The sequence below is a fragment of the Podarcis bocagei genome, assembly GCF_964188305.1.
Source record: "Podarcis bocagei genome assembly, chromosome: 17".
NCBI lineage: Eukaryota > Metazoa > Chordata > Lepidosauria > Squamata > Lacertidae > Podarcis > Podarcis bocagei.
In genome coordinates this window covers 20,214,052-20,226,896 of record NC_138143.1, presented here as the reverse complement: position 1 = coordinate 20,226,896, position 12,845 = coordinate 20,214,052, and the positions used below count along the sequence as shown (strand labels likewise).

General features: G+C 44.0%; 1 protein-coding gene across 1 annotated transcript in view; it reads right to left on the bottom strand.

The window, feature by feature from the left end:
* The window catches only part of MUSK (muscle associated receptor tyrosine kinase), a 64,977-nt gene that overhangs the window by 38,433 nt on the left and 13,699 nt on the right, over positions 1-12,845 (bottom strand). Inside the window, exons 4-6 of the mRNA XM_081175951.1 lie at positions 12,321-12,448; positions 12,044-12,185; positions 3,787-3,911 (exon numbers count right to left, since the gene is read on the bottom strand). Of these exons, the coding sequence (XP_081032077.1) occupies positions 3,787-3,911; positions 12,044-12,185; positions 12,321-12,448 (395 nt within the window). The remainder of the gene's footprint in view (positions 1-3,786; positions 3,912-12,043; positions 12,186-12,320; positions 12,449-12,845) is intronic.

Sequence of the window (12,845 nt, the reverse complement as noted above, 5' to 3'; positions counted from 1 at the left end):
CTTTGGGTTCATGCCAGAGTGGTGCATGTTCTGGTTATCTCCCGCTTGGACTACTGCAATGCGCTCTATGTGGGGCTACCTTTGAAGGAGACCCGGAAAAGCAAAGGGTGCCCCCCATTTAATGTGGGGAGTGGTCATTGTAAAATCAAATAAAAATGATGAGAGAGAGAGAATTGGGTATAGAATAATCAGAGGGAGCAATGGAGGTATAGGCCTTCTGACCTTGTTGTTGTTGTTTAGTCTTTTAGTCGTGCCAACTGATTTGTTCAAAATTGGGAAAAGAGTATGACAAGGCTGTATATTGTCTCCCTGCTTATTTAACTTATATGCAGAATTCATCATGCGAAAGGCTGGGCTGGATGAATCCCTAGCCGGAATTAAGATTGCCGGAAGAAATATTAACAACATCAGATATGCAGATGACACAACCTTGATGGCAGAAAGTGAGGAGGAATTAAAGAACCTTTTAATGAGGGTGAAAGAGGAGAGCGCAAAATATGGTCTGAAGCTCAACATCAAAAAAACTAACATCATGGCCACTGGTCCCATCACCTCCTGGCAAATAGAAGGGGAAGAGATGGAGGCAGTGAGAGATTTTACTTCTGACCTTTAAAACCTCTATTCTGCAGTGTGATAATTTCTGGGCTTTGGCCCTTCTTTTTTTTAACACCTAAGAATGGGCAGTTGGTAGCGCCAACATGGCCCCTCAAACTTCCTTTCCCTTCTGTTCCTCTTCGTCTTACAGGGACCCTGTCAAGTCAGGGAAATTTGTGTGTGTGTGGCTTTCCGTCCTGGCTGCAGATTTTGGAAAGGAAATGTGAGAACTCGGAAGGCTGAGTCAGAAGGCTTCGCTCTTAGCCTGGACCACACAGCCAAGGAGATTTTCCTTGCCACGTTCGCTGATATAACTCACAGGGACAGGGAAATAAACGCAGGGAGAATTGAAAAGAGCTTCAGTTCTAGGGGTAAGCTCTGTCGCCAAGCTCCCATTAGGTAATAACAATCCCTTACTGCCTTGGCACAGCTAACTTCAGACCAGCTTGAAAGACAGTTAATCGCTGCACTCTTTGCCATTTGCACCGTGGAAACGAGGAGAAAATAGCTGCAGGAAACATCGTGAACATTGCAAGGGACTGCATTTTTAAGTCCGGGCAGCTTTTCAACGTGAAATGTGAGACCCTGGTAAATTATGACAATTTATTTCGTACAAAAATCCTGTCACTCACTCTCAAGAAATCGCCTTTTTTTAATCCTTTAAAAAATAAAAATAAATCAATTTAGGAATTAAACTTGAGACAAGATCAAGTATATATTTAGGCTACAAATTCAGATCCAGTTTTACACCCATTCCACTGACGAAAAGAATGCAGAGAGCGGAACTTTGGCGGGAAAGCTGATACTTCCCTATCGCGGGTCCCCATGCTCTCAGTTCATAGCATTCCTTCAAGAGAGAGAGAGAGAGAGCAATGTCTTGTAACTGATAACAAAGTTCAACAAAATTAGGGAAGGGCAAGTGGGGCCTGCAACAAAAGATTGCAGGGCAAAGTGCTCCTGTTCAGAGTTCCAGCCAGACATGTTCACTTTCATTCCATTCAATCCCCATCAATCTCATTTTCTATTTCCCCACCTCCAATAGACACACGGTATTCTGTGTGTATTCTAGGGATGCGGGTGGCGCTGTGGGTTAAACCACAGAGCCTAGGACTTGCTGATCAGAAGGTTGGCGGTTCGAATCCCCGCGGTGGGGTGAGCTCCCGTTGCTCGGTCCCTGCTCCTGCCAACCTAGCAGTTCAAAAGCACGTCAAAGCGCAAGTAGATAAATAGGTACCGCTCCAGCGGGAAGGTAAACGGCGTTTCCGTGCACTGCTCTGGTTCGCCAGAAGTGGCTTAGTCATGCTGGCCACATGACCCGGAAGCTGTACGCTGCCTCTCTCGGCCAATAAAGCGAGATGAGCGCTGCAACCCCAGAGTCGGCCACGACTGGACCTAATGGTCAGGGGTCCCTTTACCTTTACCTTTATTCTGTGTCCCCTGAGTATATTCTCATGGGGTTACCCCTCCCTCAGTGATTGTTTGTACTTCTGCACTCTTCTGGGTGGGTGGTGCAGTTTCAGCTACAGAATGATCAGCACTTGAGCCAGAGCATCGCTAACAAAGGGCGTATGTTTGCATGCCCAGTTGCAGACTCTCCTCCCTGGGAGCCAGGCCCAGATAATTATATTTGGTCATTTTTTTCTTATTTTTTTCTTTTTCCCACTTCAATTTTAAAGGTGCGGCTTATATTTGCGTGTGGCTTATGTTCGTGCTGTGATAAGAATTTTAAAGTCTTACATATATAATAAATGTCCATAAACGTACCAACCAAGCACGTACATAGATCAGCACAGGAAGGCCGACCTGAAACCATTTTTGATTCCTCAACCGACCAAATGTTTTCTCTGCAAGGTCAAAGGAAAATGGAAAAGCCTCATACTTGAGTAAGGATCTCATGTTCTACTGGCTAAACTGGGAAACCCCCTGAGTTAAAACTGTGAGCACACCTCACCTTGCAGTGACTCTTTCTAGACCTCCATTTATTTTGTCTTAGCCTAATAATTCATAACCTCTGATGTCTTGAGGACCGTTTTCTTAGTTCTTGTTTTGGGCGAGTCACATATTTTCACATATTTTCCTGCATTGTAGCTGCTGCAAAACTATCCGGCTCGCAGACCCTCCAAGTGTCCCTATTTTCCAGGGTCAGCCCCAGATTTACAGAAGCTGTTTCCCAGTTTCTGATTTGATCCCAGAATGTCCCGCTTTTCCTTAGGACGTCCCTGTTTTCATCAGAGAAACACTGGAGGGCATGGAGTTATGTGACCCCAGAGCCAAGGAGATACGGAACTATACAACCTTTAGAAGCCATCTGAAGGCAGCCCAGTATAGTGAAGTTTTTTAAAATTTTATTTTAAAAAAAATGTTTTTATATATGCTGGAAGCCGCCCAGGGTGGCTAGGGAAACCCAGTCAGATGGGCGAGTTATAAATAATAAAATTATTCTTATTATGAAATAGGACATCCCAAGTTTTCATTGGAGAAATGTTGGAGGGTATGCGGCTGCACTGAACAAGCAAGATGAATGAAAAAGAAGCATGAATGAAAGTGTGAGAGACATTCAAATGTCAAGGAGATAAAGAGCTACACAACTTTTAGAAGACATCTGAAGGCAGCCCTGTTTTTAATGTTCGATATTTGGCTGTGTTTTTATATATGCTGTAAGCCACCCAGAGTGGCTGGGGAAACCTAATAATAATAATAATTAAAAAAAAAAAGAAGAAGAAGAAGTATTATAGATTCTCATAGGTAGCTGTGTTGGTCTGACGCAGTCGAAATAAATAAATAAAATTGTCCAGTAGCACCTTAGAGACCAACTAAGTTTGTTCTGGGTATAAGCTTTTGTGTGCATGCTTACACCCAGAACAAACTTAGTTGGTCTCTAAGGTGCTATTGGAAAATTTTTAAATAATTAGTACTAGTATTATTATTCCAGGTTTGTGCATGCTTCACATCAACTAGTTACGTGTCAGTCAAAACTGATACAGGGCTGATCATTCAGTCTAGCTCCGTTGGAAGGTAGAAAGAGTTGAGTTTTCATTCAGCATTGCTATTTACTTTGCAAAAGCCTTTGGCATTTTCTTGCATGTTTCCTTTTTTACTCCCCGGCCTCCTCAAGGTCCAGCTGACAGCATGTGGCCTGCAGACCTCAGCTGAAGAATCACACATGTTCCCAGCAACTGCAAAGACACTTACGGCTTTTCCATTTTCAAGCCATGTCACCGTAGGGGTTGGAATGCCTGTTGCTGCACATCGCAGCGTCACCACAGAGCCAAAGCTGACATTGTAGGATTCAGGGGCTTTCAGGATTCGGGCGAAAACTGTATATGGAAGAAGACAAAGTTGTGGTTAATATTCATGGTCAGCCACTGGTCAAAACTCTGGGGATTTCTCTGTCGGAAAGCTCATCAAACAGCTGAAAGTCAAGCTAATCCAAGGTAAATCCAAATCATTACTGAAGGCAAAAAAAAGCATCATCATCATCATCATCATCATAATATTTATATGCCACCCATTTGACTGGGTTTCCCCAACCACTGTGGGCAGTTCCCAACAAAATAATAAAGACACAATACAACATCAACCATTAAAAACTTCCCTAAACAGGGCTGCCTTCAGATGTCTTCTAAAAGTTAAACAGTTGCTTATCTCTTTGACATCTGATAGGAGAGCATTCATCCACAGGGAGGGCGCCACTACCAAGATGTCAGTTTGTTGTACTTTTGCGCATATACAGTAGACCCTTTGGTTACGGATATAATTCATTCTGGGGGTCTGTGCGCACCCTGAAAAATCCATAACCAAAGGCCTGCTTCTGTGCACGCATGATAGAGTGCTTCTGCACATGCGCATGTGGCAAAACCCAGAAGAATACACTTCCGGGTTTGCCGCATTTGTAGCCTGAAAGTTATGTAACCGGAGGGTCCGCTCTGTGTGTGTGTGTGTGTTTGTGTTTTCTACAGTCCTGTACACAGAATTATGCATACCCTACAAAAGAAATACCAAAACTATGTAACATGCTAAAATAAAGGTTTGTGTCAAAAAGCTGGCTTCTGTTGGATGAATAAATTATACAAATTGCATCCCCGATCATGCCTGGATAACTCAGCCAGTGGGAGCCTGGTGTTGATAAGGTTGCAAGTTTGATTTCCATATGGGACAGCTGTGTATTCCTGCATTGCAAGCGGCTGGACTCGATGATTCTTGGGGTCATCTAACTCTATGATTCTATTATTCTTTTTACAACTTTTACTGCTTGAGCAGGCAAAGAGGGCTGCCAGAAAAGGCCCCAAGGGCCACATGTGGCCCTCGGGATGTGTGTTGGACTGCCCTGATCTGGAGGAACAGACATTCCCCTTCCCTGCCTTACAGAATCAAGCCACCCCCTGTAAATCAAATAGGTTGCAGATTCATTTAGCAGCGGTGGTGGTGGGGAATCATACTGCATGTATTCCACCAGTAGATTATATCAGAAGAAACCTCTTTAGACACATCCATAATACAGAGACCGAAACAAAATGTGAAGAATTTTTGTCTGGCGTCCCTATACAAAACCCATGTAATACAACAACTCATTTCTATATTCGCAGCAGCAAATCCCTAAAGGCAAGTGCATGGAAGGATAAGATGTGTTCGAATTACCTTCCTAAGGAAATGAGGGAGGAAGTTCTTTTCATGCCAGACCTTGTTCTGTGCACGTAAAGGAGCCTTTAGCCGCATGTATAAAGTTAAAGGTAAGCCAAGTCTGTTGGCTCAGCTGTCGAGAGCATCTGATGACTCAAGTCCAGGAAATAGTACACCGTAATAATTGTTTCAAAGATGTCTCAGGACTCTGGACTTATCCATTCATCCCTTTGGCCCTGCGGTTTCTAGGCACAGGTTTGCACTTTAAAGCTCTGAGTCCGAGCATTGCTGTTGGTTGTTTGTTTGGTTGTTTGTTTTGCCCTGCGCCTTTCCCTAGGAAAACCTACTCTTTAACACTGTAGCAATTCGGGTTTTCGTGGATTGCCCGTTTGCTCTGATTCAGCATTAAAGAGCGGGCTTCCGTGGGGAAGTTATTATTATCATTTAATTTATTTATAACATTTATATACCACCATGGGACGCGGGTGGCGCTGTGGGTTAAACCACAGAGCCTAGGGCTTTGCCGATCAGAAGGTCGGTGGTTCGAATCCCCGCAACAGGGTGAGCTCCCGTTGCTCTGTCCCTGCTCCTGCCAACCTAGCAGTTTGAAAGCACGTCAAAGTGCAAGTAGATAAATAGGCACCGCTCCGGTGGGAAGGTAAATGGTGTTTCCGTGTGCTGCTCTGGTTCGCTAGAAGCGGCTTAGTCATGCTGGCCACATGACCTGGAAGCTGTACGCCGGCTCCCTCGGCCAATAAAGCGAGATGAGCACCTCAACCCCAGAGTTGGTCATGACTGGACCTAATGGTCAGGGGTCCCTTTACCTTTACCCCTGCTCTAACCAATACGCCACGTTGGGAAAATAATAATAATAATAATAATAATAATAATAATAATAATAATAATAATAATAATAATGTTCAGACACAAAACTTTAAAGCACAAAGCTTTAAAGTCCCTTTGTTTAATTCTCCGCACTCTGTCCTTTGTAAAGTTTGCCGCGGCAAATATTACAGGGCTGACTAAAAACCCCAACAGCATTCTGCATCTCCATCCATATGCTTCAGGGAAATAGTAAAGAATAATTAAAATGGCAACAACAACCATCACTGCAAAGTTTTGATGGGGCCCCAAAGTCTTAAGTGAATCAGGACAGGAGATCAAGTTATTGCCTAGTCAAAATAAAAAAATTCCTTCCAGTAGCACCTTAAAGACCAACTAAGTTAGTTCTTGGTATGAGCTTTCGTGTGCATGCACACTTCTTCAGATACACTGAAACAGAAGTTGCCAGATCCTTCTATATAGTGAGAAGGTGGGGAGGGGTGTTACTCAGAAGGGTGGTGGGAATGGGAGATAGGCAGATAGCTGAGAGAGCCTCTTGACGACTCTTAACGACTGTAATAGGTCTTACAGGAAAAGGCAAGGGGCTACCTATCTACTAAGTTATTGCCTAGTAACTTGTGAAGTTCACACAGTCAATCTGGAAGCCTCCTGCTAAAAGAAGTGGAGGCAGGGAAAGGCTTTCGTAAAAGAAGGGCTCGGTGGATTGGGCCCATCATCTGTTGGAGGCCAAAGACACAGGCTGGGCCTGAAATCTCACTCTGATCGAAAGCAAAAATTCATTTGTTCCCCAGGTACCACAGACACAGCAACAAAAGGAGATGAACCACTGTGTTTTCCTCGTCTCTCCAATAACATTTAATTTATTTATGACATTTATATACCATCATAGTCTTCCAAGGATCTCCTTGGACAAAGAAAGCACCAGTGCACATTAGGGGATACCAGTTTCCACCAACACTAATTATTCTCCCCTGCAAATACACCCCAGGCTGTATGGATTTATTTTTCCTTACTGGTCTCCAGCACTGAACTCAAGCCAGCTGAGGGGGCAAAAATAACCAGATGCAGCCCTTTCGGGGGGAGAACTGGCTCGCGTGGGAAATATTAAGTACCCTCTCACTGCCAACTTCCACATACAAAAAACCTCCCCCTGTTCCAAGCCCAACATTCTGTTAACACAGCAAATGAGGGTTTGGAGATACACATTGGACAACTTGAGAAGCGACATGCCCTCAAGTTTAATGCGGACATTTATCTAACTCCCCTAAGCAAGGAATTTGGGGCCGACTTGGGTGCATGAGAAGAAACACAACAGTCAAGAGACCTGGTCGTGGTCCAGAGAAGAGACCGGGAAGCTAAAGGACCTTCTCCTTTCTCTGAGCTTCATTGTGAAGGTTGCAGTTCTTGCATGTCCCCTGCCAAGGACTAATGATTAAGCGGGGGGGGGGGTGTTTAGCTTTCGAGATCTGCTTTTTTCTTGTTCTTTAAAAAATTTTTATTAAAGATTTTCTTGTTTTACAGAAGTAAGTGTAATGTCTCTCATATTTTTTCCGTGTAACATTTTTACAAATCCGTTTCATTTGTTGAGACATTAGGGGGAGGGGAAAAAAAAGAAGGGCTGGAGGGAGGGAAGATGGGTGGGGGTGGGGTCGGATGGCGATGTTTCTGTTATGCTTAATGTATGTAGGGTTTGGTGTCAGCGTTGCTTGTGCTGTTCACTTGTGTTCCTTTGGTGGTGAGAGAGGTTGGGGTTGGCCTAGGGTGTGATTGTTTGTTTTTGTGTGTGAGTGGGGTGGGTGGGTGTTTTGGATCAGGTTAGCCATATTGATTCGTATGCTGTTGGTGGATTATTGTCATTGTCCTGTTGGGCTGTGTATGTGATAAAGGGGAGCCATAATTGGGTAAAGGCGTCTTCTTCTGTTTGTCTCCGTGTCAGTTTCAGTTTATTGGTTAATTTTTCTAGTAGGGCTGTTTCCCATATTATTTGGTACCATTGGTCCATGCTTACTCCTGACAGGTCTCTCCAGTGTCTGGTTATGGTGTTTCTGGCTGCTGAAAGTAGGTGGATTATGAGTTCTTTGTGGTGTAAATGGGCATTGTTGTCTTGGAAGATGTTTAGTAGGGCCGATGTCTAATATTTGCTTAGTTATTTTACATATTTCTTGTGTGGCTGTTTTCCAGAATAGATCTGCTGAAGTCATTTAGGTGCCATCATGCATGCCCACATATCAAGTCCTTTTCACACAGACTTTGCCTTTTGCTACATGCTGGACTGAGCCCAACAAGTTCTCTAGTTTCTCTGGATTTTGTAATGTGGAGAGCACAGTCCTGCGGATGACCGTGAGGTTCTGAGACTGCCACAACTTCGTGACACCCACATGCATCACCATAATTGTTACAAAGCCCCCTGTTTAAGACATGCACTTTGTTAAACCATGCAGATTGCGTGTGCGAGAGGGAGCCGTTTCCCAATGAGGTACGCACAGCCATTTATCCTGGCTGACTTCCAAATTCTTCAGATAATTGGAAATTTGGATAAATGGGTATGGCAGCCACGCGAGGTTACATTTATACTGCTCTGTGGGGTGAATACACAGTGAATGCACAGAATGAACTTGTGCAATGTGGTGTTTAGATTAAATCGTGTTTGATTAATGGAGTTCTACCGAGTAGACAGTGACTTGCAAGATTCGCCCATGCCAGATTTCTCCTATGTTCTCTTTCCTCCATCAGTTCCATTGAGCTGTTGTTAGTGTCATCAACCAAACAGAGTTGATGGGTTGGAATATTGCCACTGCAAAGATCATTAATGCTATAAACACTAAAACACAGCACACATGGTCTGAAAATACCTCCGTCTGTTGCATTTCTCTCATTAAGAGCTGCACAACAAAGAAATTGATAAAAGAGATGAATGTTCCAAGTTCTCCAAACAAACAAGCCCTGCATATGTCACAATTTATATATTCATTTTTTTTTAAAAAAACCTACCAAATTACTTACTGCCATGACCGCATCTTAAGTGCAATGCTTAATTTTGATAGGAGGCAGAATTAAAACAGAAGCTGTGTTAAAATATCATAATTCCTTAAGGGGGGAAGCAATGCAAGTTTGGAACATCTGCAGAAGACTTTTAAGGCCTTTAGTCTGTATCCCTTTTGTCATTGTTTATTTAGAATGAGTATTCCAGTACTGCAAGCAGATAAACCCTTCAAGTGAAGCGTCATATTTGTATGATTTTGCAACATAGAGCAGAACAGTCTGTGCATTAATCGGAGTGAATTAAAGAGATTATTTTGAAGCAGACCGTCCCCATTAGTGGCAGTTTTATAAATTAAGAAATCATTTAAGTGCAGGGGAGGAATGTATCAAGGACATAGTGTTCAGAATTTGAATATTTTGTACATTTAGAAGCAAATAAATTGTTGTAAAAGTGCTGCCAACTTCAAATAATAATAAAAATCTATAGGAAAGTATTAAAGAGAGATGGGCAAGGTTAGTTGGTATACTCATTATCAAATATGAATGCTTATGCACAGGGGAAAGTAGTCACAGCTGGAAGTACCATAAAAATAAAAACTTTCTTATTTTTGTAAATGTAGGCATATCTATGTTAAGCCTGAAGAAGAGAAGACTGAGAGCAGTCGTGGTTGGTTGGTTGGGTGGTGATCATAGGCTCCAGCTCCTATGCGGCTGAAGTCACCTTACTTCACCTCCCCCCCAAAGTATGGGGGAAAGGAGTTGAGACCCCTAATTGTGAGGGGCTGAACGATGCCAGGCCTCTCTGCAATGGTCCAATGTGGCTTCCGCTTGAGTGCAGGAAGTTCCTGCAGCCAATCGGAAGCCCAACCTTGGTTTTTGAATGGTTTCAGGAGTTGAACGGACTCCCAGAACGGATTAAGTTCAAGAACCAAGGTCCCACTGTAGTTGCCAGGGGTCCAACATGACAGAGTGCCCAAGATGGACCTCAAAATGCTTCCTCCCCAGCTACAGTCAGAAAGTTCTGCCAATTAATATTGGATTGAGGACATGAAGGCTCATTTAGAGAGATAAAAGCCAATGGCTACTGCCGAGAAATTGCTGATTCTGGTTCCACTTATACATTACCCATAAGGTGTGTTTGCTTCTATCTCTGTGATTGTTCTCACAGCATAAAAGGTAAAGGGACCCTTGACCATTAGGTCCAGTCGCAGACGACTCTGGGGTTGCAGCGCTCATCTTTACTGGCCGTGGGAACCGGCGTTTGTCCGCAGACATGTGGCCAGCATGACTAAGCCGCTTCTGGCGAACCAGAGCAGCACACGGAAACGCCGTTTACCTTCCCGCCGGAGCGGTACGTATTTATCTACTTGCACTTTGACGTGCTTTCGAACTGCTAGGTTGGCAGGAGCAGGGACCGAGCAACAGGAGCTCACCCTGTCACGGGGGTTCGAACCGCCGACTTTCTGATCGGCAAGCCCTAGGCTCAGTGGTTTAGACCACAGCGCCACCCGCGTCTCACAGCATATTCAGTTCTTTTCAGACCGTGTGATTACGTATCATTGCTAATATGATTATGTGGCATGTTAGTGACGTAGAAGGATGGGCTGCTAGTATGGTCTAGTCCACGTGGCTGGAAGATCTAGATTAGGATGGGGAACCTGTAGAACTCCAACTGTCTGCATAACTCCAACTACTATTAGCCCAGACAAGCAGGGACAGTGGGCAGGGATTATGGGAGTTCTGTTCCAGCTACATTTCAGGAAGGCCACAGATTTCCCCACCCATGTTGTAGATGTTCCTGGAAGCAAAGGTGGAGCAGCTTCAGGGCTGACAGTAACCATATAATTTCTGAAGGAAGGCAGAAATTAGGGAATCTGGGGCAGCGTGTACATGCCATAACTTCTTGACGGAACTATTGAGATAACTGTTGAGGTACCTTCTCCCCTACCTTTCCTAGGGTACCTAAAACCTGTGTGCCCTGCAAGAGTGCAAAAATGAAGAGGTTCAAGCCAGGGACCTTGTGTCACGAGCTCCTCAAGAGACCATTTGTCAGCCCGAGACACCTCTGTTGTTCTATCATTTGCAGCATTTGTTTATTTTCATATTACAAAACTGCTTATCTGCCTCGAGTGCCTTGTCAGAAAGGCAACATATCAGTGGAATCGAAGTGATCTCATTCTCTGGCACCTTCACAGAAGACTCCATTCGGATGTTACCCATCACCCCAAAATATCTTAGAACGGCTCTAATTTACACCCTGCTAGTAGCAATGGCATGAGAGGAATCCCCAAATGTATGTTCCTAGAAAAGTTTCTTTATTCAGAATTTCCATAGTAACAAAGCTGAGCTTCCCAGAATAGACTGAGTGGTTCACTTTCAGTTCCCTCCTGAAAACTAGGCTAGTCTTTAGGCTCAATATCCCAAGGTCTTTCTTCCAAATGGACATTGGATCCAAAGTTGAGTCTATAGGTGGACCTTAAGGTCCATGAATAATCATAGTTTAGAGGTCCCGGGCCCTAAGGAAGTCAGATTATCCTCCACCACCTTTTCAGTGATGGCTCTGACCTGGTGGAATGCTCTGTCCCATGAGACTAGGGCCCTTCAGGATTTAATCTCCTTCCGTTGGGCCTGTAAGACAGAGTTATTCCACCTGGCCTTTTATTTGAATTCAGCCTAATCTTTTATTTCCCTTCCCTTCCCTCCCCCTCCCCTTTTATGAATATCACCCACTCTGAGACCCCACAGCTAATTCTCCCCTGGCCTCCTCGCTGGCCCAAGTAGGACCAACTCAGCTAGCTAGCCCTGGGGATTATCTAACTGATTTTTGATTTTTGAATTTTAATGTTATTCATGTTTTTATACTGTATTTTATGCTGCTTTTATAATTAAGTATTTTAAAGTGTTTTAAATTTGTTGATTTGTTGTTAGCCGCTCTGAGCGGGGTATAATTAAAAATTTATGATGATGATGATGATGATGATGATGATGATGATGGATCACTCACCTTCCACTTCCAAAGTTACAGGCTTTGAGTACGCCGTCCCAAGGCTGTTCTTTGCCATACACCAATAGTGGCCACTGTCTTCTCTTCGAACATTATGAATCCTCAAGTTGCCTGATTCAAGAATAGCAATCCGAGCATTTTCCTGCCACAAAAAAAGGCCCAGAGTGAGAAAGGAAGGGATTTGTTTTACTCCAGGGCTAAGGAGCTTTCAGACGATGGGTCAATAAGGGTATTTTGAACCCAGAGCCACCACTCACACCTGAAATGGGTTGCTCACCTTTATAACATTTTCTCCTTTGATCCACGATACTGAAGGTTTGGGGTTCCCCATCGTAGTGCATGGAAGAACAGCCTTTAGACCTTCTATTACTTTCACATTGGAAGGTGGGCGGGTTATTTTGGGTTCTAAAACAAAAAAGGTCAAAATGAGATGGAGATAGCGATAGCTGCCACATATTCAAAAGTCAAGTAAGACTATAAAAAGGAGGGTGGGGGAGACAACAGCCCTGTTTTCCTCTCACTATTTGTGCTATAGGTATATTCACTTTCTTATAGTTCAGAGCAGAAACAAAGGTTTCCCTAAACCCCTGTCAGGGACTGGGCAGGGGAGGAATGGTGGAGACCGCCTCCCCAGGCTGACTCTTCCAGGGAGGAGGAAGAGGGAGACAGTATAGATTTACAACAGGGGTTTGTGGGAGGTCGCAGCTCAGAGGCAGATGAGGGAAAAGTTGGGAAATAATGGGAGACAAGGAGGCAAAACCGGAATGGCAGCTGGCTGGCACGGTGCCTTTAGAAAGCATTC